At 34.9% G+C, this 27,325-nt stretch overlaps 1 protein-coding gene across 1 annotated transcript in view; it reads right to left on the bottom strand.

The window, feature by feature from the left end:
- Positions 1-27,325, bottom strand: part of KCNH8 (potassium voltage-gated channel subfamily H member 8) — a 177,337-nt gene that overhangs the window by 79,638 nt on the left and 70,374 nt on the right. The window contains exons 3-5 of the mRNA XM_041466515.1: positions 26,049-26,180; positions 11,112-11,239; positions 8,527-8,767 (exon numbers count right to left, since the gene is read on the bottom strand). Of these exons, the coding sequence (XP_041322449.1) occupies positions 8,527-8,767; positions 11,112-11,239; positions 26,049-26,180 (501 nt within the window). The remainder of the gene's footprint in view (positions 1-8,526; positions 8,768-11,111; positions 11,240-26,048; positions 26,181-27,325) is intronic.

Here is a 27,325-nt window from a genome sequence, read left to right as displayed (position 1 = left end):
AAATAGTAAGATAATGATAAATAGTTTAATGTCATTACAAAAGCAGCTAACAATAATCTTGCAGAAAATCCCGATGTATTCCATACATATTTCTTATCTAATTTTGGAACAAAACAGAAAAGCAAAGGAAGGTTGTGTCATATCAGATGTTAAATTACAATCCAGTGTGCCCAAAATAAGAGTCAGGAGGTAGCAACATTTTAAAAACCAAACACTTAACGAGATGTCACTTCTGCAGATTGAAGAAAAAAGCCTCCAAAAATAGAAATATATGGTTTACAAGTCATAAGTAAATAGAGTTATGGATTCTTTAAGATTTTTAAAGAAGAGCTGATGTCCTTCAGGAAAACATGCTTTATCCAAATACAATTTCTTTAACACATGGGTTAAATATGACATCTTCTATTTAAGACTCAACCGGATGGTAAAAATGTCTAGTTCTTGTCAGAAGCTTTGAGAATGGAAAGATCATACAAAACTACATATAACTGAAGTCTCAGGAGTATTGTGTTGATGAGAAGGAAGAAATTGGACCAAATGATATACTGCTGAAACTTAAAGAAATTAAGTATCAGAAGATATGATGTCTAGATCCTAATGGACTCCATATTTAAGATGGAACATCAAGACCCATCATTGTACTACCAGGATGGCTTTTTGTTAAGTAGGAAAATTTTTTCTCTTTCACTGCTTAAACAGAAAAAAAAAATCATCTAATTGAGGAGCATTATAATTCAAGAAAATTGTAGAAAATTATTAGAATTAGCCCTTAAGCAACTGTACGTTTAAAAACGCAAAATATGGCTACCAAGTATACCTTTCCCTCCTATTTTCCTTTGAGTACAACCCCAAATATAATTTTCTCCTGGTTACTAGCACTTCAGAATATTGTGCAAACAACGCCATTTATTTTGTGTGGGCAGTCACAGAGTCTGGAAAACACATTTAAGAGCCACATTACACCTCCATTGAAAGAAGCTCTTTTTTAGAAGCCTTGTGGCTTTAGCTGGATGACTAAAGTTCAGATGAACAGCAGGAACATGGTTAAAACTAGAAATTCTCAAAATCTTTACAACAATTCACATGGTATTATGTAACATGATGGACTTCTGAATAAGAGGTTTCTGCTAGCATGGAGTAACTATAATTCAGAGTTTTTGCTGTTAAAGTCATGATTGAATACACTGAGCTGTTTTACCAGGCAAATTTCTCCAGTGAGAAGAGTTTATTTATCATTTGACACCAAGTTGCTTATCACTGTGCGGTACAGGAGGAGTGGCACGGTCCCTGTTCTAAGGCAGTGCTATGATGTATGTTCTAAGCCTTGATTCATTCAAGTTTGTCAAGTAGACAACATTTTCAATGATATTAATGGAAGAAAATCTGGTTTTGGGTGTGGTGGGTCATAGTAGAACTGACTCCCAAAATTCATCTGCAACTGACATTCTGATTTGCTCTTCCTTAGTATTTGTCCTTACAGTGCAAAGTAATGTGATATTGAAGTTACATCCAAGTGGAAATGCTGTTTTTCTTGGGTAAATTACTCATTAGTATATATAAAGAAAGAAATCTGAAGGCATCTCCTCAGTGGGTATTTTTATAACAAAAGTCACTCCCTCCAGAAGGACACAGTCAGTGATAATGCACTAATAAGATATATTCTAACAAGCACAATACTTTGGCTGCTGTAGACATGAATGACCAGCACCCCAATGTCAAGAGAGGGGGGTTATTTCTTTTACCTGCTTCTTTGGTTTTTAACCTTTGGGGTTTGGCCTTTTTAGTTGCTTTCTTTGATTATGAGGGTGCCTAACTGTGAACAGTTAATCTCAGTCCTATAGTGGCTGACACACCAGAAAAGCATCAAATATCATGACCATTATAATAACACACTAAACTGGAAAGGCTTTTTTATTATAAACTATGCTGTATCTTTTGAAAACAGACTCAATCCCTGAACATATTGAACAGCTAAAATATGTTTTATTGACTTTTCTACAAAGAAAGACTTTGGAGTCTAGAAAGAAAAGCAAAGAACTTGAAATATTTCTGAAAAATGAACTGTTATCTCTGCTTTGAAACGCAGTAGGCGTGACTGCAGAAGTGTGAAAAATTCTACATGGACAATTTTCTTAATAGAACCTGCAGAAATATGGCAGAAAGAAGTAATTCCAAAGAATGGAGAAACATCAATAATATGATGTAGCTTTTCACTAAATTCAGCCTGTGTAAGGAAGACATAAGGGTTGGGTATTTCATGAACAGATTTTACTTCACACAAATGTTGCAACAAACAAAGCAAAGATCAAATCAGTAAAATATTCAGTGGGCAGTTGCATAACTGCTTAATTCTTTTCCAATTTTTGGCAAGTTTCAAGGGAAAACCTGAAATATTTTTCTCAGAACTTACCCCATGCAGTTTGCAGTAATTCATATAGATAATAGCCATAAATCATACCAAAAAAAGGGAAAAAAGACCACATGCTAATTCACAAAAAGTGGGGTAAGCTATTAAGCATCAAATAATTTCCATGGAAATTATCTAGATCAGATTACCTAGAAAAGATTTAATGACTTTAATCTTATCGAAAAATACAATATTGTATTATCAATAGGATAGCAAATGAAAAATACAACTTTTGTGTGATTGTAGCTCTAATAAAAAGGAGTTAGTAGAGGCAATGCAAATAAAATTTTCAGGGTGCCTCCATCACCATAACACTTATCTGCATCTACCTGAAGATACAGAAATAGTTCCATGGAATAATCACTTGTGGCTTAGACTTTTCTCCTTCAGGTTGAGGCTGATGTTTTTGTGCTTAGAAACAGCATCTTGTGTGCAGACAAGCATCTCTTCTCCTTACAAGTATCCAAGGAAGGTTATTGGAAAGATTTTAGCATTATAGTGGTCTTGCCCACTTGAGTTTGATGTTTTGAGGGGGAATTTTTAAGAAACTTATTACTGCTTTTTAGCATAAATATTTTGCACTGTTTTTTCACATTACTAGGCAATCCATAGAGCATGGACATTTTCTTATGACCTTCTCTTTCAAATATTAGGTGTATCAACAATGTGACTCTATCTGTTTACACTCTCTGTTCATAGGCATTCACAGATGAGACCATTTGTTGCTTAGAAATAAATTTCCAGAGATAATTTCAAACCGCTCCCTTGGTCCTTTCCTATTACTACCTGAAACCACACCTTCAAAATTTCAAGACACTACCATTTCCTTTCAAAATGGAGACGTTTTCTTAGATGTGTCCCCCAGACAAAGAAATTGTTTTAAATGACCCTCTGTGCACTTGCAAAGATAGGAAATTATAATCGTTATAATAATTAATAAGATGAAAGAAAAAAGAAAACAAGCTTTCCATTTTAAAGCAATCGAATGAAATTTATAGCATTTAATACTTTCTCATCTCATTCCAACAAATTTCATTCAGCATATCTTATTTTCAATATAATATGTATACTTGAATTACTGTGTAAGTCATGAATGATTATATTAATTTCTACAAGGTTTATACCATAGTTTTAAGTCTCTACATATTAAATGTGTGAGATTCAAGGACTTAATATGATTTAAAACAGTTTTTGAAAGATTTTGAGTCATTTACATTTGTGATAGATAGTAATGGCCACACAAGTCCCCTTAGTCTATAGTGTCATACCACACAAATCAGAGCTTTAGTGCTGTTAAACATACCGCTTTAAAAGCATAAATTGCTGGTAAACACTTCGTTAAATAATATTTAGTGGGACAGAGAGAAATATACATACAAATAGATGATATCTTAGTTAAATCAAGATCAAATTTTTCTCTTGAAAGTGTAAACCATAGATCAAGTCTTGAGATGTCAGTGTGTATGGGAAGAGTGGAGGAAGGGATGGGTATAGGTTTTTTCCCCCACAGGTGCCAAAGTAGTATACTGCAGGAAATCACTTAAAATAACTCTCCAGTCTGTTCAAAAGAAGTATAATTTTATAGCTATAATTAGCATCCAGTGTTTGTCTTTCACTAAAAACTAAATGATCCACAAAGAGAAAATTGAGCTCTTCTCTCTATAGTTGTTCCTGGCCATCTTAGATACAAAATACTCAAACCCTTTTGATCTTATTCATCAAATAATACATTACCATTACCCAGAAAGCCTGTGCATATTTTCACAGAACCATTGCACTGATCTCAACTCCTTTTGAAAACCTCCTGTTCAAATAGCCCTGTGCGTAGACAATAACGTACTGATAATTTTTCAGATATTATTGCTTTCTTCAATCAAGATGTTCAATACATTTTTAAGAAAACAAAACAGATAAAGAAAGGCAATATCTGAAAACTGGAATGAAACTGTTGCAGAAATAGCATTGCACTGGACAGTAAAATTAAGTAATTGGGAGGTTATTACTAATTAAATTGAATGAACTTGCTGAGAGGTTCTTCTGCTTTTTTTTTTTTCCCTCCAGAAGACAGAAAAATTTAAAAATATTATTGAAAAGTAATCAAGATCCTTTATGTTTCTTAGAAATATTGACATTCAGACTCCCAGACATACGTATCCAGAATGAAGGACCCAGCTAATGTCTATGCAAATACAGGAGCATAAACTTTGAAGCAAATAGTGCAATAAAGCAGTAATAGCCCTCACCTGATAAAACACTTCTTAACCTATTTTTAATGAGTTTTTTAAATACATTAAGGGTAACAAGCTTTTTTTTTCTGCACCTCTTTATGGTTTTTGAATACATAAGACAATATAAAAATTCTAAAACTAAACAAATTCTACTCTATTTTGGTAAGAGGAAGCAAAATATTTATTTACAGGAGGATGTTAGAGAAGGTTTGCACACATAACAAAGGGAAACAGATAATGGAAGTACACTGAAATACAGCATCACACAAGTTATCACAGGAAACATCAAGTGAAAAATTTAGTTTCATAGGAGAAGACCTAATTATGTTCTCCCTTCATGCTCTTCCTGGAAGATGTCACAAAACGTGCTGTTATTATTGTTTATCTCCTGTCTGAGTTTTAGAGAACTTTAAAGGCTAAAACAGTTACACCTCTAGCTAGATGCTTTTCTCATAAATAATTTAATTCATATCAATGCTCTTACTTGTAAGAACCCCAAGTCAGAAGAACACTTTCATATGTATTTTTATCATGCTTAAGCATAGGTTGACACACATCACAGAATCACAGATTAAGCTGAGTTGGAAGGGACCCACCAGGATCACCGGTTCCTGTTCCAGTCCAGTTCCTGGCCATCCACAGAACCATCCCCAGGAGTCACACCATATGCATGAGAATACAATCAGTCTTGGATAACACAGCTAAAAACAAAGACCTTGTCAAGTCCAAATGAGTGTTTATACAAACCATGTTCATAAAAGGGATATTGCTGCATGTTCTCAGAAATATGAATAAAATCAAAATAGATAGTCTCTATTTCTTCAATCCATGACTATTTTGTGATACCTCAATCTGTGACTACAAAACTGTAATACAGCTGAAGATCCTGTATCACACAGATCTCCCCACTGCATTTGTGAGGCAGCAGCATCATAAGGAGAATTTCTCTCAACATTTCTCATTGACTTTTCTCAGAGCACACAGATCATCCATCAAAGATGTGCTTGTCAGAGCCACGATGCAACAAATGCCTGAAAACTTATGCTTAAATTTAAGTATGTTGTCAATCTTACCACTTTCAATATAGTTATACATGTTCTGAGACACATTAATTCAACATTTTAACAGAAAAGCCACCCTTGAGAGACGATCATAAACACGCTATTTCTTTAAATTCACTGCAGGGATTCAAATGCAGCATGACAATGTCCTGAAAATACTCCATAAACCTTTCCTCAGAGCTGGAGACTTAAATCAGATAATAACTCTAGAAAAAGAAAATTATTCTGGGGAAACTGAGCTGTTATTCAAACTCTGAGGGAGGAATATCGGTATCCTACAGTACAGTGTTTGTGGCTACCAGTAACATGATTAGTCAAAGTCTCTTCTAGTGCTCCATGCACATTTCTTTGAATGCATTTAGATACAGCCATAGTGTGATTTCCTGGGCTAAAAATCTAACTAGAAAATATGAAGTAAAATTTACAGAAAGTCTTCTTTGCTTTATTTTTCTTACTCAGCCATTCTGTTGATCATAAGTGTGTCTTTGCTTTTGACTGATATAAAGACTCCATATTTCCAGCAAAATATATAACCAGAAAAGTAACACTGAGCAGTTCACCATCTTTCATGCCTCGAATGAATACTACATCAGGTAAATCATTTAGATAAAGATTATACTCTGTTGTGCTTATATTCAAATAAACACATTTATAACACAAACTAGTTATTTACACCATTATCAAAATATTGTAACCTTGATTCTACTCTTTTTATGAAGTCACCCAGGTACATCAATGGGTTTATTTGATTTAGTATTCTTAATGTAACATTAATTTATGACTGATTAGAGTCACAACCTCACTCTTTTTACACTAGACATGGGATGATCCCTGATGATCTGCATTGCAGAATGCAAATTTCTTACTGCAGTGCTTGAGAATCTTTGAATGTGAATTGTTTGCATTAATGTGAGAGAGTCCACCATGATCTAACAGTGAACATAAAATGGACATTTAAACCTTAAGTCTAATGACAAAACAAAGACCAAAGGAAGAAACAAATATTTATTCATGACAACATTTGAGTCTTCCATCAGCCATATCACCTGTCAGTCTTACTGTCTACAGTAAAGCTGACAGAGAAAAGGAATAACTTTTCAAAAATTTTATAAGAAAATCTTCTGAGTTATTTATAAGTGTTTTGATTTTACTTATTTCTAGAGAAGATTGTAATGTTGCTTTTAATGTTTGAGCCAAGCTGTATTCTTTCACAAAAACGTAAGAAAGATCAAAGTGGAAAGAAGCTTCAAATCTGAAAATGATTTTATTGGTTTTTTGATCTCTTTCTGTCTTAGGCTGCAAATGCAAGATGTGGCCAGAAGTATGTATTCTATTGCCATGTGTTAGAACCAGGTGCAGCAGTTTTTTTAAACCTCTTCTACAATCCATCCTCCCTCCAGGGAGATTTCTTCTGTTAATGGGCCATTGAGTCACTGCATGACTGATGAAATTACATCATCCCATTGTGAGATACTCTGCCCATGGAGAGGAGCCAAGCATTCCTACCTGGATATAATCTGAGATTTGGAGCACCAGAGCAGCCTTTTCCACTGGATTCCCAGAGGAAGACCAGGCCCATCTACACCATCACTGGACCTTCAGAGGATCCCTTCTACAGGATCACTGCTTCAACAGAACCACACGTGTCACTGCAGGAGCACTGCAGCCACCATTTAATGGGTCTGCTGCCAACACCCTGACCAACAGAGTGTCAGGTCATATTCTAACTCTGTCAGTGCTGTTTTGTATTACTGCGTTTTTATTTTTATTTTTCCTTTTATTTTTCCTAATAAAGAACTGTTATTCCTACTCTCATATCTTTACCTGAGAGCTTCTTAAATTCAAAATTATAAATCGGAGGGAATGGAATTTTCCATTTCAAGAGAGATTCCTGCCTTCCTTGGCAGACACCTGTCTTTTCAAACCAAGACACTTTCTCTCTCAGAACCCATCTGAACCCTTTCATGTTCAAGAAAGACATATCCAACTTGGCTTATTTCTTAGAAATGATAGCTTCTCCACCTGCAAGTAGCAACAGATCTGAGCTCTAGTTTGTCAGTGTGACAGCACTGAGTGGTATTATAACAATAAAATATTGGAGAAAAATCTGTCTGACTCTATTCAGGGATTCTTTTCAATCTTCAGAACTAAACTGAAAAAAGATACTACCAAAAAAAAAAAAAAAAAAATTTCTTTTGTACAAGCCATTATTACATATGACCTTGTCTCCTTTTTGATTCTTAGAAGATATGAGAATCTTTTAATAATCACAGAAATAAAAAGTTTTATGGATCACAGAAATAAAAAGTATAGAGAATGGATCAGATGACAGACTCAAACTCCTCAAATTCTATTCCAGTTATCAATATAGCATATTGATATTGTACATGTGTGTTAATGCACACATGTTTATGAGTTTAAATCTTACATTGATATTTGAAAAAAATCTATTCAGCTTGTGGTCCATGGCTCTTCTAAGTGTGAAATAAAAAAATTACCCCCATAGATTGAGAACAAAGTTGTAGCAATTCTAGGGCACATCCCTATACTGGGAAGGTTTGAGGCATCCCCAGGTGAGACAATGGGTTTCAATCCTCCTTTAAATTGAAAGTCGCTTTAGAGTAACAGCAGAACTACCCAAATAAATTTAAAGTTTAAAAAAAAAAAGGGCGATCTAAAGTTCAGATAAATTATCAAGCCATACAACTAAAATTGATTTTCTTTAAAGTCATGAAAGGGAAGATTATTTCCTTTTCTAAAATATTATTCATTCTGTAAAAGTCCTAAATGTCAGAAAAGAGATCCCAAACAACCCCCAAACAAGTCTTACCGATGATGAAGAGAATTTCCACTGCAATGTCACTGACAGTTGTGCTTCGAGTTGTAGACAGCTCATCATGGCCAATAAAGGAAACATTGTAAGGTACAGTCACAGCAACATAAAACGTTGCCAGTAAAATAAGCCAGTCCCAGCCAGCTTTAAAAGTGCTAAAATGCAGCAATATGAATTTGGATTTTTTTGCATCTGAAACTTTGTATTCTGGAAATGCTGGTTTATCTACAAAAACATTCTGAAAAAGAGAGAAAAAATTAAACGAGACAAAACAATTATTTGATTACACAGAAGCATTTCTTGTAATGAAGCCTTTAGGTGGTTGGCGGTTTTGTAAAAAAAATCATAATAACATATGCAGGCAAGGACAAATGTTAATTTTTTTCTAACCGAGGCCTCACATTCATTTATACAGGTGTTCAAGGAATAGCTTTTGTGAATGTTGGGGCAGGAAGAAGACTAATAAGTTACAGATTAAGTGGAGTAAGAGGGTACTGCATTTGGCAAACTATTTCTTCCTCTTTTGAACTAATTATCAGTGCAGAGCAATATTATTCTACTGGACAGATAGGTGAGAGCTTTGTATACACAAAGACATAGCACTGTAAATAGGAACATATGGGAAGAAGTAGGTTCTTTCAGACTATCTCTAGCCTGGTCCTAGGGATTGAACAGCTCCAGTACTTGAAGCACCTCTCCTAGTTTTGTTTCATCTACAGGAGTCCAGTTCATGTGAATGAAAGCATAATTAGTAGGACTAACGTTTTGTTTTTCTTTCAAATTGCACTCCTGATCTAAATAAAATATTAATCTACTATAATATGTCTCCAGAACTGACTACCTTTCTCACTAGATTAGTTTGTCTTGAGTCTGTGTCTTACCACTGTTCTAGGCAACCAAGATTTCAGCGTTAAGCTGTAGAAATTCTTAGTTTTCACCTTTCATAGCTTTAACAAAAAACACCTGCCTTCCCAAAAAAGCAGCATGTGGGACATGACCTGTCTTGCATTATTTACTAACAAAATTCATGCTCACTGTTACTGCGCTCCTGGCTAATGCTGTTCCAGCAGCAAAGAGCCTCCCAAAACAATATTGTGCATTCAGCAAGCTAAGATTACTTCTGAAGTTATTCACTATGAAATTAAAAAGACAAAACCTGCATAACCGTAGACTTAACTACATTTGCCTTGTCTGTCACAGCCTTTGTCTTTGTGTTTCCTTTGAAATACTGATGTCATTGTCTTCTCTATTCTTGGTTCTTATTAATGAATTTAAGCAGCTGAATTCTCACTGTTCTTAGAGTCAGCCCATTTTTTAATCACAGAAAAGAAAGCATTTCTCATATTATTTCCAACACTTAGCTCCAAAAATCCATGCACTAAAGCTAATAAATTAGTCTTAGAATAAATGTTTTAACATGGTAAAATAACATCCGCACTAGCATTTTGACAGTACAGGTAAGCCATCAAACATTATTTAAGAGTCATATTCCTAAAAAATATTATCATATTGCCATACAATGAAAATGTCCCTGGAACACCTGGTCATAGTTTGCAGGTTTGTTTTTTTTTGTTATTATTATGCTTCTTCAACATGAAACACTTGTAACTTAAAAAAAATAATTTTTCAACATTTAATCTTTTTTCAATATTTAATATTTAAATTCAATGGAAGTAGTTGTATGCCCTATGACATATATGCCAGTTGTGTATTTTCATGCCCTTAATCTATAGCCAGTCTTTTTAAACTTTTAATTTGTACTGCACAAAGCAGGAGAGTTATTTTTTCTCATTAACATTTCTTTAGAAGTCATTCTGTTGCTATATTTTTGGTTTGTCTATGGTTTGATTTAGTGTTAGCATCATTAACAGCATGTTTTGTGAACTGACTCATTATTTATAGTTACTGGGGGAATACTGAATTAATTTGAAGACAGAAACATTACTACTTCAATTATGAAATTAAAATATAAATATCACAGTATAAAGTTGGAGAAATTCACATGAAAACTTGCTTAAATGAAGTGTGACCTTTTGTAGCTTAACAGCATTAAGAGTTTCAGCTAGAGGAAGACCTTGAGTCTCTTTTTTTTTTTTTGTTTTTTTGGGCAAATAGTAATAGTTGAGATAAAATAATTGAGATGACAAGGTAAACTGGGACCTAAAATTCTGAGAACCTGTGGAATCTAAGTCCTGAGAAATTTTATAATGTGGCTTTCATGGGATTAAATGTCTGTTTATAGTATGATTAAATGCACTGTCTTGCTATATGGTAACAAGCGCCACAGTAGGAAGAAACATGCTTCAGTGAGAAACATTCTAATCCTTGTTGCTGTAAAATTGTGATCAGGATAAAACCCAAGTACTCCCTGACATTTTACAGTAGTTTAATTTTTTTTTGTAAGTTAGTGCAAAGGCTACTTTTTTTTTCTTTTTTTTTTTTTTTTCTGGGGGGGGAGGGGAAGAAAAGAATTTCACCTACATTTTTAATTTTTATTTTTAAGTTAGGGCAAAGGCTTTTTTTTTTTTTTTTTTTTTTTTTTTTTTTCTGGAGGTGTAGGGGAAGAAAAGAATTTCACCTACATTATTAATTTTTAATTTGTTCTTCTCTCTTCTTTGTAGATGTCCAGATATGTGATAAAGGACAGCTCTACTCCGTCTGCGTGCAGACTCAAAATGCGATCCTGCTCTTCCTCTTCCTTTCCATTTTTCTGCAGAACAGAAGTGAGAGTGCATTAAAGATCAGGAAATAACACTTTAACCTTTGGGACCTGAACTACTGACATTTCAGACATTGGTAGAAATGTAAATATTATGCACACCTTTTCTTTTGCTTAATCTTTTGCAGCAAAGAAACAAAACCCCCCTCTCCTGAAGGGCAAATAAAAACCACTGCAGTTTTAATTGTCAAATGCCTTCACACAACTCAGAAGCAAGTAATTGCAACATTTGATTTCACACTTAAGATAAATGTGCTCTGTACTGTTTCAGACCAGAGGGAAGGATGTGTAGAAGTAACCACTGAAAATATTCTTGAAGTAATCCTACTCTTTCCCTCACTTCACAGAAAAAAAAAAATTCCTTTGTAATTTTAAAAACAGAGTCTGACTTGTACTAGGCTTTCATTATGTCAGAATATGCTAATTTGTAAGCTTGCTCATTAGTAATAACCAATTCTTACATTCATGTGTTTAGATTCCTTTTCCCACCACATGGCCACTGGCAAAATCGCGTGACATATTCCTTGGTGACATGAAACCCATTAAGAGTAAAGACTGAACATTATTTTGGAAAGGTTTGTGGTTTTTACCTCCATTCAGATGTCTGTAATTGTCAATCATGGGAACAAATTTTGTTCTTGCTTGTAAAGCAGTAAATTCAAAGTAATTCTAGTCACTCTGATGGAATTACAATGAATTGATGCCAGAGTAAATGAAAGCAGACTTTTTGTGATGTGTCAGGATTAAGAAAAAAGAAATTATGGGACTAAAGGAAGAAGCCGTCTGTCAAGGAGGTTTAATTAAAGTCAATTGAATGCATACAAATTAAGGGGGAAAAAATTAACAAAACACAAGACTAATTAGCAGAGCCAGAATTTAGAAGCAAGCAAAATAGCTACATCTTGAAACCTGCCTAGAAAAGCAAGAAAGATTTGTATTATAGGAGACTGATGTATTTTTGGCTTAACAGCACAAAACCATACATAACAAAATGTGTAGGAGGAAAAATTTTCCAAACTTCTCTTCTTCTTTACTTCAAGAAGTTTCCATGTAACTCATGCAAAAGCACTCTCTAGCTGAGGATTTTTTTTTAACTTGTCAGTAAAGAGAAGGGGGAAAAAGAAAAGTAAAAAAAACAAGAAGGGAAATCTTTGTACTGCAAAGCCAAATAGCTACTCAAAAGTTGAAGGGGGACAGATGAAGAAGCCTCACACTTTTCCATCTCCAACACACATTGGTATCAGCTACAATGAAGAATAACAGAACAAAAACGCATTATTTCGGAAAAGACCAAAATAAATTAATGTTGTTTTTTTTAAAAAAAATAATCTCTCAATCATCAAACCACTTACACTCAAACTAAATTTTGAGTCGGTTGAAATTCTAGGTAAGAACAAAATGCTTATCTCTTTCTCTGAGGAAAAATGAATTTAAGTCAATTGAAGTTGGTCTCCGCTGTAGAATTCTTCAGCTATAGTAGCCTGGTTTTGTCCTATGACTTGAAAATTCTCCTTAAAACTATTTACAGGCCTCTCTTTTTCCCTTTCTCAACCTAAACTGCCATGTTGTTTGAAGCTACTCATTTCACTCTACTGCTTCCAAAAGAAGTCAATAAAACAGGCTTCAGGTCAGCTGGGAGGCAGGCTGAGAAAACCCTTTTCTTGAGCTTCTGGCCAGCAATGCTTCTGAGATTCTTTAGCTAAAGGCTTCCTCCTCATGCTGTGCCCTATCTAATACCTGTCCTTGTCCTAAGCCTATAGAGCCCGAGGCAGTCCCTGCTGGCAGATGGCAGATAAAAGAGCCTTGGTGATGTGATCTGTTGTGAGACCCACACCGAGCCGTGCTCAGAAGGCAAGCCTGGTGCCTTTAGGTGGTATCCTTGAGTTCTTTCAACAATCCCCAGCAATACGATGCCTACCAGCGTGGACGTGGATCTCCCTACCTCTGGTCAACCTTGGAAGTCTTCTCTTTACCTCAGCTAGATCACCCATGCCATTTAAAATATATTCTTTAAACATATCTTTTCAGTAGCTATGTGCAGAACAACATGCAGCTTTCAAGCTATGGATATACGATTGCCTGGTACAATGGTGTAATACTGCCTTCAGGCTTTTTCTTTATAACTCCTAAAGCTCAGGTGTGCCCTTCTGTCCTATGCTGAGCACTGAGCTGAAAGCTGTTCACATTTCTATCTCTTTCCAGAATGCCATGAGACTATGGCAGCAGTTGATGCACACATATTCAGTTGATTTTTTCCCCCCCCATATATTTACTGATACAGAGTTTCACTTTCTATCCACTCTTTAAATGAGGACAGGTTCCTTACAAGGTTTTAAAGTTTATGGTCCAGCAGCCTGACAATTTTTGGCTTTACACAGATTCTGTCTCTCCTACCTAGGTTCAGAGTTTCAGTCCCTAACCGGCTCAGGCTATGGGACTTGATATGGCACTTAGAACCATACCAATTGCATATTTTCACAGTCACTGGCTTCCATCACATGCTGATTACACTATTTGCAAAGGACTAATGCTACCTCTGTGTCACTCAACTCCTAGAGACAGAAAAGCATGCATCAATAAGGAAAGCATTATATTAATTATAAAGTAGTAATTCTCTTACTAACCAGAATTGGCAAAAAAGTTTTTACGGTTGTTATTAGAAGTGAAAAAAAATTGAGTGTATTGTAAAGATAGGATGCCATCAGAGCATATGTCAGTAGTTTATAAATAAGTGAATGACATTTGTGAATTCTCCTGCTTTCTGGTCTCCCAATGTCTTCAGGAAAGGAATAAACTCTGAGCTTTAGCAAACTACATTGTTCAGGTGTGCATCTACAAGTGTGTGATTATTTTCTGTTACTTCCCTCTTGTCATACTCAGTTCACAGCTCACTATTCTGGAAGAGACAGCTCATTTTTTATAAACTCCCATCTGTTTCTCTCTGGTCCTTCAAAAATTTAGGCACCTGACAGACTTGATTTTTTATTTTTTTCCATGGCTGATCTTAGAAAAAAATATCCAAGAATAAAATCAACCATAAGCTGAAAGTCACTTTAATACAATTGGCTTATTTTTGCCCTGTGCTTAAAATCAAAAGGACTTCTCATCTCCACAAATGCAATGAGAAATATTGTTCTAGAAAAATCCCAGATTTAGGGGTCTATTTCTTGGTGCTTCTACACACCCCTTCCTGTGTAATGGTAATTCCCTCCCCAAGACAGCTCCTAAAAAGGATGCTTGCAGTTTAGTCTTGCCTCCCCTTTATCAGAAAAGTGGTAATACATTTGTTAACTCTTACTGCTGTCCTTCTGGTTGCTCTACTTTCAAATGACCATAGGTATAGTACCATAACCATCAGACATGACAATTAAAAAATATTTTGTAAGAAAATAAAATAACTGAACACCTCTTTGCTAAGCTTAACATTAGCCTCCTAACAGCTTAAGACTCACAGTCTTGTGTGGGAAGGTTGCAGTAAAAGAAAGCACATCCAGACACAAATGTCTTTGTAACTCTTGTCTTTTCTTGTGTTTTTATAAGAACATGAGGCTTCAATCATCTATTTAAGGTTAATAGCAAGGGGCATAACTCTTTTCTTGTCCCTTTGGAAAAAAACAAAAGATCCATTTCTTTGGTATAAATCAGAAATATAAACCCTGACAACTTCTGACAAGCTTTCATAGGTATATGCTGCCCTAGCAATGCAGAAGAACTGGAAAGTCAGCTTTACTGACTAAATTGACACCAAATATATGTCTGCTCTCCTTCTAAGCAGTTCATTGAATCCTAGAATAATTTAGGTTGGAAAGGTCCTTAGGATCATCAATTCGCAATCACTAATTGTGAAGTCCACCACTAAACCATGTCCCCGAGTGCCACTCTGATGCAGCTTTCAAATACTTTCAGGTGTGGTGACTCAACCACTTCCCTAGGCGGCCTGTTCCAAGATTGATAACACTTTTGGTGAAGAATTATTTCCTAAAATCAGAATAGTCAGAGCATAGCATTAGATAGAGTCCAGAATTCTTTATTATTTATAATGATCTCATTCTCCAGGTAAAGTCTGACACATTTATAGAATCATAGAATCATGGAATGGTTTGGGTTGGAAGAGACCTTTAAGATCATCTAGTTCCAACCTTCCTGCCATGGGCAGGGATACCTTCTACTAGAGCTGGTTGCTCAAAGACCCGTGAAACCCGGCCTTGAACACTTCCAGGGATGGAACATTCACCAGTTCCAGCTGTTCCAGTGCCTCCCCCTTAGTGAAGACTCAGTAACCCTGATTTGACCAAGAAGCACTATGCTCAGTCCACAGCAGACAACCTGTGGCATGAGAGAGACCATGACATGCATTTTTTTCCAAATACCAAAATGAACTAACCTGCTCTGGCCAGAAAGTTTGCACTTTATTTACAAAAAAATGTCTCAGCCTTGGTAGTTTTTCGTCATTCTTCGTAACATTCATTCATATCCCTTCAAAAGAACTGCTTTCACTTCTCTCATTCTTGCATTAATTAAAACCACTACCTACAATTCTGTCTGGTGTGATACATACTAAATATATTATTGTATGGAAACATCTCCCAGTCTGATCATGGGTCATTACCCATAATTTTGTACTGAAAATTTTCAATACAAATGCACATGGACATAAAATGGAAAATCAAGATCTAGCATTTCATTCACAGGACACAGGAAAATACAAGAGATTTGCCCATGTTTACCTAAAACATAAAGAATGAATAAAATCAACGTTCACCTCTCAAATTTAAACCAGAACACAATATCCTGGCAGTATGTGAATGAAATAGAGGGATGATGCAAAGTAGCCTGGGAGTTTAGTTATGGAAGCACATGCACAACTGAGTAAGTTTATTCAGTCATATATGGCATTTCCACCAACAACCAGTGTGACAGAATTATCCTAAAGGCTATGAAGCTGCAGACCTGGATCTCTAAGCAGTATTTCTGCAGTACAGTGGCCAAGGAAAGACAAGTTCACCACTAGGGACAGGACCGTGGCTCTTTGCTGCTTTTTTCTATTTTCACAAGAATTTTAGCTTCATGCTCAAAATTATATTCCAGCCCCAACTACTTGATTGCCACTGCTGTTTTGTTTGCTTGGCAGGTGGGGATGTTAGGCTTAGGGTAAGATTGATTCAGGCACATTGACTATCCCCTTCAAAGAGTGTAAATATGACCATCTGAAGTCATGATGTTCAATAACTCTGACTGGGCAAAAGTAGGAAAGATAGTACAGACATAGATCTCTTTAAACACTATGCACAAAGAGTCCTGAAGAAAAACAGCGAGTTCCAGATTTACATGTACTCTATAGTGGGTGTTCTCTGTGAAAATTCTGCATTTTAGGTTTATTTAGCAATGTGGTGTACACCTTTATAAATATATTCTGTAAAATAATGAGATTGCTTCATTTTAGCTATTTTGAGAGCTAAGCCAGGAGTATGAGGAATAAAAAGATAAAATTTTTATTTTACTAGTATTTTACTCAAAGGATTAGGTAAGTTGGCATCGTAGATAAGAACTTTTCATTTATTTCATTGTTTACAAAATTAAAGTCAATCATGAGATGAAACAGCAAATAATGGCAACTCCCACCCTAAGAAAATTTATCATAGAAATACCATCATTTTGAGTGTGTAAACTAGATTTCCTTTTGAACAATAACACCAACAACAGAGTAGAACAGGAAAAAAAAAAAAATGGACTCCATTGGTGAAAGGTATCCAGATACAGACAGATTTGAAGAAATCCATGATGCTGCTCTGTGCACACACTGGAAGGAACACTGTGAAAATGCATAGTAACCAGGTTAATGTCGTGATTTTTGATGCTGTTTGAACCCTTCCCTGCTCAAAACACAGTGATATATTGTCATACCTGTGTGGTCTCTCCTGCTGCTCTATTTTGAAATCAGGCAGGAAAACAAACCTCCCCCATTACCTTTCTTGTGTATATCATCATGCTGTCACAACCACATAGCCCAGTCACACACAGATGTGTTTTACCTGGAATATCTTACAAGTACTGAATTGTTTCCTTTTGACTCTGGATTCAGTGAATGATTTGTAAAAGAATTTGTCCATCATATGTTCAACTCTATTTATAAAAGGCTTCCTGTAAGAAGTGCAATAAAATCCTTTTTGTCCTTTTAATGCATGTCTTGAGAATGTCTCATCACTCACATCATAAGGTAAGGAATAGCACAACAGAAAGTGTGATCTTTGAATAGGCCCTCATGAATAACCCATGTGCAATAAAATATGTACAATGATGTCTGCAAGAAACACAATGATTTTAAAACTTATCCAGTATCATTGACACAAAACATGTTTCATAAGCAGTCTTCAAGAAAAGCAAACCACCAAGGAAATACTGAAGGAGACACCTGGGGTAAAGCAACTCTAAATGAACACAAAAAAAATCTCTAAAACCAGATTATATGGAAAGTTGGTTTAATTTTTTTCTAGGCTTTTAAAAAATCTAGAAAAAAAATCAGTTATTATTCAGGAGACAGCATACCAGCAGTTGCCAATAAATAGAAAACTGATAAAAGTCTTCTTTGGTGTTAATGACAGAATAAAAGCATTACCGTGGGCAAGAGGCTACAGGAGTTCTGTTGGTTGTATGACACATTCTCACTGCCAGCATCAACAATTCACAAAACTCTTTTCTGTATGGTGGATCCAGGCTAGCCTCTAGCTGCTTTTAAAATTCTGTTAACTGATTAATTGATTAAATAAGAAGATGTACCTAACACACATACCAGCTATGCACTGTAAACATTATTGCAGAACATTTTTTAAAGGGGCAAATTTTACGCAGAATCAACAGTATAATTATCATAATTTTAGAATTATGCCTTCAGAGAAAATTCACTTTGAACAGAAAGAGAAAAGAAGCCATATTATACATTACTATTAATGTTTTTATGAATTAGAAAGACTTCTAAACAGCTTATGAGATGAAAATCCTTAACCACATTTTGGTCTGCTGATTCTTCCACTATGAAGAAAAAAAATGGTGTGATGAAAGAGACATGCAAAGCCAAAAGAAGGGTTCTTTCTCTTCTTCCATTTTGCTCATCAATAAATAAATAAATAAGATTTCCTTTTTAGATGTCTGTATTTGGGTCTATCTCATAAAACTCATAAAAAAGAATTGGGAAAAAAATTTCCAGAAGACATACCTTTCTTCAACTGCTTCCAATAGGCTAAGTTTCACCAGAAGAACACTGAAAGTTAATCACTTTAAACTATTTTTTCATTTATTAATAATACTGCCAAAAGTTATAGAACTTTTGTAATGAAGTAAAATATTCGAACTCAAAAATAGCTATTCCATAATTCTGTAAAAATAGTTTGACAGCTTTCTACTGTTACTGCTCTAGAATTGTCTCACAAATTGGAAAATCATCGTTTTTATTATGTCATCAAACTTGAGACATGTCTATTGATTCAAGTGAAGTGAGTGGTCATATGTTTTTTTTACAGAATGAAATGTAGCATTGAATTTACTGCTGGGTCATCACTCACTTCCAGCTGTTTTTAAAGTGACTGTTTTTCCAGGAATAGTTTGTATTTCCCCCAGCCAATTCCCACAAAGCTCGTGAGACAGTGATATGCTCATATATCATTATGAACAAAAATGTAACTGTAGTAATAAAGAGAATATTTGAAATATTTTTCAAGAACCCCTAGAACTGAAATAATATATATAGATATAATACTGAAATAATATATATAGAAATATAATACATAGAATAATAATATATAGAAATAATGCCAACTATTTAAATCACCAAGAAACTTTTCGCTCTCTTCAGCAAGTGTTGATATCTCTTCCTCTGCAAGTGTGTAGTATTTAAGGACATAATATCATGGAACCTGAGGGTTTTCTCTTTTCCTTTAATTCCATACAATTTAATATTGTATTTTATCTATTTATATTTTTTCCTACTCTTTTATATTCAGAAAAAAATATCATAATTTAAAAGTTATTATTTGCAAAAATAATTTAAAAAATAATTTACACAGATTATGATATTAAAGTACACCTTGCTTACTGAAGTGAAAATACTAATACATGTACCTGAAAAATTGCTATCTTGTAATGAAAGTGTGTTTTTGAGAATGAAGACTTGTGTTAATAGATTTATGTAAAATATAGAACCAGATAAGACCCCCATAAAATTGTTTAGTGATCAGTGGAACTTGCCCTGAGTTAAAACAGCAAGGGGAAGGGGAATAGATTTTTTTTTAAAAAGCGTTTTTAAACTTAAGAAATATATAAGTTCAAAATCTTATTATGTCTGTGTATATGTTCCATGTGGTAATTTAAAGACCCAGAAAGTATCTCTGATTATCCCTCAAGGATAATGGCCCTAAGCCCAACCTCTTTTACAACTATAAGTTTAGAATTTAGGATGGATAGTTGTAAATCCATCTGTTCTCCAGCTATGCAAAACTCACTTGTAATAGATCTCACCTGCTGTGTCTTTACAGAACCTCAGAATTGTTCTGAGGAGCTAGAGCATGAACTACATGCTCTGTAACTGTAATTACAGTTGAATTTTGCAAGTGGCCCAAGGCCATCTAAATGTGTTTCTGAACACACAGTACACATGAAATATGCATTCTAGTCCTCATGGTTCCTTAATAAAATGTAAGATACCAGGCTGTGTCTAGGCCAGTAAAAGTCTTTAAAATATATTTCTCCCTTTTCAGATTTTTTTCTCCCACAGAAATAAGAAAGGTTATAAATTATATAGGAAGGTTGTAAACTGTCTGACTCATTAAAAAAATCACCTATCACACACACGTGACTCTGAAAAGTGCTTCAGCAACATATGTACTGAAGATATTCCCTGTTCCTTCTATGCTTTCTCTTGTCTGTCTTACATGGCTGAGTTTTCAAACTTTAAAAGGAATGTCTGAAGATACTTTTCAACAATCTGCCAGCAAAATGAAAAACAAAACAAAAGAGAAACCCAAACAAACAACTTCTCCCTTCTCCTCCACCTTGATAACCTTGTTTTCTAAGGAAAATCTGCAAGAAAGGGCATAAATTTATCTAGAGACTGGTGAGTATGCACTTTTTGGTTGCTAATATATATATTCTCTCAACCTTCCAGACTATCCCAGAACAGTCTGCTGCTCTGCATTTGCTCAAGAATCAGACTTTGCTTGTCTTTTTTCTCATTTTCATTCTACATATATCACAAAGGGCACTTTTCCCTCAGCTCCAGAACATGACCTGTGCCTCTCTGAGAGCTGCTGGAATGGAACTGCCACTTGCATTTAACACTCGGTGCAAGGCTAAAGCAAGAGCTGCAAAGATTGATACATCTCTAAAGATTCAAGGCTCAAATAAAATTTATTTGCTTGGATAAGGAGGTGAAAAGGTGAGAGGCAGAGCATCTACGTGCTCACAAATGCCAAAAGGAACAGGGAGAGAAAGTTTTTTCCCCTAATTATATAAACTATAGTCCACAGACCAGGAGGAAAGTAGTTTCTCTTTAATGATGGCAGAAGAGTTTCAGACACTTCTTACTTTGATGGTGAGCCAGGAGCAAAGTCATTCTGGGGGGATGTAACTGAGTAATTCCAGAATAAAGGATTCTTCAATATGTTCTTCCTTTGGGCAGCAGGAATATTGGGGTAAAACTCTGCTTCTATCCCATCTCCTCCACTGATAGAACTGCATGGTGTCTGTGTATCCTGAAAAAATTTCAGCTGCTTTGGTGATTGTAAGTCTAGGTGACTGTATGGTTATGTTCCCCATCCCAATGTAGTGCCTCCTGACAGGTATAAGAAGCTTTAAAATGAAAAATTGTCTCCTGAATATTCACTGCAGTAGCTTGAGCAATCATGAAGTAGCTGAGACAGTAATTAAGCAGAATAAATCAAAGTGCACGTTGCAGAATTTCTTACAAGAGACCAGTGCTACTCCAAATAGACATTTTCAACATAAAAAATCTGGAATGTAAAATGTTTGGCACATGGTATTTCACTTCTGGCACACTGAAAAGAACAACTCCTCCCTCCAACAAATGATGTATAATCAAAATAAATCTGTCTCCTCAGAAATTCATATGGACCTAAGGATTACTGAGAAGCTAGAAAAAGCCATACAGTTGAACCATAACATGCATCTTATGTTAATCTGTTGTGGCAGAAGGTGTAGTCCAACTTTTAATTCACATTATTTTGAGAGTGAGGGCATCTTTACCAACAGGCAGACCAACCTAAACATGAAATTCTGTTTAAGAAAAACCTTTGTTTTTGCTTTGTGAAGAGTCAAGCACTGGAACAGACTTCCCAGATAAGTTGTGGAGTTTCCATCCTTCATGCTATTGAGCATATATCTGCATGTGTTCCTGGGCAATTCATTCAATCTGACCCTGCTTTGAGAAGGGGACATTGGAATCTCCAGAGATTCCCACCTCAAATATTGTGTGAGTCTGTGGTTACTATATGCTGCACATATTTTTATAATGATTCTGGAATAAAGTTGAGAAAATCTGTCCTAAAATAATTGCTTTCAAACAAAGAGTTCAAAATTTTCACAATAAAAAAAAAAAAAAAAAAAAAAAAAAAAAAAAAAGAACAAAAACAAACACAAATAGATTACCAATAGATTTGTGAAATGAGTCAAATTAATCAGAGGAATTTTAGCAGTGACTATAGCAGTGGAGCCCCTACATCTAAGTAATCTAAATTATTCTATATTAGCACACAGACTAGAGATCTAAAAATGGTCACAGAATAATTTAATTTCTTATTTTCCTACCTGGATTCCTGTATGCCTACTAAATTCCTGCATATGTTCTAGTGCCATATGCAGAAATGAAGAAGCACTGACACAGCTATGCCTCACTAGAGTACGGATTTGGAGAATAGAATTATCAATTTAATCACTTTTCCTCCGAAAGGACAATGAAACTTTGAACCAGTTTACCAAAAAGTAGCTCATTGTAAGTTAGGATGCTGAAATAAAACTCCCATAAATCCACTTAAGAAGCAGTTTATTAAAAAAAACCTGAAACAAGCAAACAAACCTTTTCCTGTATATTGAAAAGGCAATCAATTTGCTTAAAGTGCACAGTTTTAGGAAGAAAAGGTGGCGAGCTGCTTTTCACAACAGCAAAATGATTACAGATGTTATTAAGCAGCTGGAAAGCAGAGAATATTTCTACAGTAAACTTACAGGTAGGGCAAACATGTATTGTTGAAGGCAAATTAGCAATACTGAAAAACTGAAGCCTTAAGGATATTGTCCATTGACTTAAAAACCAAACCCAAACCAAACCAAAGAAGTGTGAAAGTTGCTGACTGTCACAGCACTTCCTAACTGTCAAACTTCTCAGGCATGTGTTTTACCATTTTTCTTATGTGAAAGCCTTAGAACAAAGTCTGCTTCTCCCATTGGCTGATAGGGCTCTTTTCACTGGAAACTTTTATAGAGAGAAGAAAAGCAGGGAAAAACCCTGTTAAATTTGTATTTAGAATGACACATTCAAAAGAAAAGGTCACAGACGACATCTGACATTTGGGCTGGGTAAAGGAAAATAAGGTAAAAAAGTGGACTTTTGCAAGGCACATTGGCACAAAGGACCAACTGAAGTTGTGTGAACAGATGAGATAAAATTGATAAGAAAATGTCTGCAGAAAATCAGACAGCGTTGGCTCCTGAGATTTGCAAAAGTAAATACACAATGCACAAGAAGAAAGAGGCCATAAAATCAGAAGATAAAGTTCAGGAAGTTGTCATTGTGAAAGTACAAGGAGAACAAGACTTTTCAGAAGAAACAGGTGATATCGATCGTAGGAAAGACCTGAGGAAGTAGGAGTCTGGAGAAGGCTTTTGCAGGCACAACCAGCAACCGTGTGCTGCCATAAAGTGCTGGTGGGATGTCAAAGGGGAAGACTTAGGAGAAAAGTAGCACGAAAGAATTTTGTTAGATAAGTTTTCTAAGGAGTTTAAAAATTCAAGTGAGATGGAATATAACTATTAATGACCCATACAAATTATAAAACTCAGTTCTGGTCAGAAAACAGAAGAGAAAGACTGAAACAAAAGCATTGATAGAGGGGCCTTGCATGGCAGAATAGTTTCACACTGAGAATGTTTGTATCTAGGGTCTCCTTGCATACACAGTCTAACCTCAAGAGATATGCTAAAAAGGCAGTAGAAAACTGTGCATAATGACAATTACCTTGTACCAATAGCTCAGTTTCAACTACAAATTTAAAAATTATTTGATTTTTGAAAGGACAAATTCAGTAATCCTTGGAAAAGTAAATCAATCTCTGAGCATTAAAAAGGTTTTGCCATACATCCAAGCAAAACAGCAACTCAAGCTTTTGTTAATACAAGGTGCATCGTACATTCCTGAAATTTCAGGTACTGAATGAGTTGCACAGATTGTACTGGGAATTCTTTTCTGAAAATAATGAGATGGTATTCACCACTGGAGGATTAGTAAATCACTCTGCAGAAGAAGAATTTTAATGTTATTTAAAAAGACCTGGTATACCTCTACATTATTTTTATGTAGTCAGGTGGATATACAAAAAATTAAAATGCTGAATTTAAAAAGAAAATTTGAATAAACGGTTAAGTCCTGTTTGTTATCTCACTCTAGTTAATAAAACTCTATAATTGTTAAAGCCCCACACTAAATGCTACTTTCTGCTTCCATGATGCTAATAACATAAAATGATTGTCATGGTTTAAAATTAGTATGAAGGGATGGAACAACCAAGTTTCAGGATGATGCTCCAAAGGATACATCATGGAAGAAAGCCAAGTGTCAATATTCATTCTTGTGGCAATTGAATGGGCTTTTGCTGGTGTGATGTAGCCCTGCATAAGTGCATGCATGTGTCAGCTCAAGCAGAGTTGTATTAATTTGTAAATGTGCTGCAGGAAACAGGAGTTAAAATCTGCTTAGATTTATAATTTGACATGAAACCACGTCAAAGGACCATCTTAATTCCATCCTAAAATAAACACACAGCTACCAAATGTTTATCAGGCAAACAATAGCTGTCGTTTTGCAAGTAATCAGCAACATACCTATTTCAAGTCATCACTGACATACTTAATGTGATTTCTCACTGAGTCTATCCTAAAAATTTGCATCACTTGTAAGTAAATCATTAGCCTTTAGAGCACAGATGTTCTGACAATCTCTCTCCTACATGGTTCCACATATCAGGTTTTAATAAATTACTTTCCTAAAACTTCTATGAGAGTAAGGTTTTCTGAGGCTTAAAGAAAAACAAGATAAAATATTCTTCATAATTTTATTTTTTTACTTCAAGAGGTAGCAATTGGTTGAAATTGAATGTAAGGAAAAGCAGTAAAATGTACTTGTGTACTACTTCAAAACCATTTTTCAATCTTCCAGCTTTGAAATTTTCAAATATATTCAGTGCAAAAAGTCAAGGATGCAAAATTCCTCTCCCCCAAAGCCTTCTAATATTCAGAGCTTAAAACTTAAGTCAAAGGTGAAATTATTTGTCCAAATGTACATAAGAGGCAGACATCATAAGCATCAATGTTAATTTATAAGTATTAATCAGCACAAGAGAGAACAATATTTTATGGTTTAAAGTACTAAAATTTCATAAAAGAATACTAAATCACACACCTCTGTAACTGAAATACAACTCTTTTGTTGATAAATGAACATTTAAAACCTGAAAAAGTTGAATATTAATTGTTCCCCTATTACTTCCATGAGGAGTAAATGTGTTCTAAGGCCCATAACTATGTAGTTTTTGAGATATGAATGCATCAATGGCTATCACAGGATGAAAAATTTAAATAGATTCCAGAGTACTACCAGGTTGGCAAATACAACACCAACGGCATTTTAAAGAATGTGTAGACACTCATGGTGTCTACAGATAAACTCTTTCTAAGCAGCTCCTTAGAGACTGAAAAATTACAAAACTAAAGTGTTGGTTCACTATGCCTTTACAAAATGCAAATCTGGAATAAGTTCACTGCCTTTGATGCACAACTCAATGCTCACTGCATAGCCTTCATTCCCCCCTACACTGACTTAGTTTTGTGTTAGCAACATTTATCAAACCTTAATTACATTATACAGTCAAAATTATTTTATGGCAGTTGTGAGCCATTACCATAAGACAATTTTCCAAATTCATGGAACAGAATCTTTGCAGTGTTTCTTTTCAGAAGCAAATAAAAGTGAGAAATTATTTCTTATGCTATTGGATAATTCTGATGACATAATAAGTTTTATAACTTAAAGTGTAATGAAAATGAGATGAAACAAGAATATATATGCTTATCAATAGGAAAAATAATTTCTAGAGCTGTTTTAAATTCTGCTTATTGGAAAACATGAAAAACCACATTCCTTTACTCTCAGCCATGCTGAAATCAGGTTCATAAATGGAACTTTTGAAAAGGTTTAGTTTCTCCAAAATACCAAAATATACCTCTGAAAATCCAGAAAGTAAATATATTAAATCATGGTACATAAAAACAATTTTAATTTTTAGGACAAAATACTCTGTCTCCTAAATTCCATGTTTACAGAACCTCCAGCAGTATGTAAATAATAAAAACCCCACACAGATTATTTATCATTCCATGTCATGTAGTAATTTCTTCTTTGGAAAAAAACTAGGAGGTCTCTATATTGAATAGTGTACATGTGAGAGAATGCTCATGTAGGTGCAGTTCTTAAAAACATAGAAATGTTGGTCTTATCAATGTTTTTGCAATTCTCACAAACCTTCCTTTTTGTCTTCTGCAGCAATCTTCACTTTTGTGTCTGTTATGTCTTTGAAAGAGGCCAGAAAGAGTACCACATCTCCTTTTTCATTCTTTATAGGAACAATATCCAGTAAGCACCAGAATGAAGACCCTGCAAGGATAAAGAATGAATTTAATTCAAACAGCTGCCTTTTAGCAGAGAGAGGGAGGTAAAAAAGTGAACTGCTTATTCAAGAGGTCAGTAGTCAGGGAATCACAGATGTTCAGCTCATGTAAATCACTTTGCATCGCTGGTTGAAGCTCTGTAATACTGTTTTCTCCAGACACAAGACATTAATTTAAATGCAAAATTTATCTACAAGGATCATTAATAGAGTTTAATGAAGCTGCTTACTCCTCTGAAACCATGCTTTCCTTTGAACTCTCAACTGACGTTGCTTATTTCCTGGAATAGCTTTCACTTTGTTAACTTGGCATCTGAAGCATTCATGTCTGCTATAGAATCATTCTACCTTAATCATCTGACTTGATACCCATTAAAAACTCTTGACAGAAGACCTGATAGTCAGAGCATCATTTCACTAATTCAAAGCTATTTAAATTAATCAGATATCAGACTTAGAATAGAAATAAACTCTTTGCACAGACAGTGAGATATATAATACCACACATCATCTATAAAATTAATATCAGCTATCTTCTTTAATTTCATAACGTTCACCTTTTTAAGACTGAGACAAAACTGAGTTTGACAATATTTTTAATTCTTGTCAACTTTTCTCTGTGCACACCTGCTACATAATGATGCAATTTATAATAAAATCTTACTGTTTGTGTCACAAGATTTGTTTGCAAGATATGTTGTTCAACTGCAATGACAAAATTCTTAAGTTTCCTATGAACACCACATGGAAGAAGAAAATATTTAATGCCTATAAGCAAGCATCCTATATCCCACTCCCATCCATTCTGAGGTAACTCAGCAGAGTACCAGGCTTTTGTCTCTTTCAGGTTTTAGGTATCAATGCTAATTACTTCCACCCACCATCGGCCCACAAATATTATTTATAAGAGATATAAGTACTACTAGAGGGTTTAAAATTTATTTTTGGACATCTTTACACTTCCACAATCTGCTGCTTCCCAATGTACTATTTTTAGCATTCATTTACAAACAAAAGTCTAGTTAAATTCATAAAAAGAAACAGGACTGGTTCCCTGGACCACTGCTGCCCCAGCTGACTTCTGTCAAATGATCAGCTGAGCTTTGGAGGGCTCCTTGGGAACAGCAAGCAG

Source organism: Pyrgilauda ruficollis, unplaced genomic scaffold (genome assembly GCF_017590135.1).
Source record: "Pyrgilauda ruficollis isolate IOZ18807 unplaced genomic scaffold, ASM1759013v1 scaffold2, whole genome shotgun sequence".
In the NCBI taxonomy this organism is placed as follows: Eukaryota; Metazoa; Chordata; class Aves; order Passeriformes; family Passeridae; genus Pyrgilauda; species Pyrgilauda ruficollis.
The sequence above is the reverse complement of the archived record's forward strand: the minus strand, read 5'-3'. Positions and strand labels throughout refer to the sequence as shown.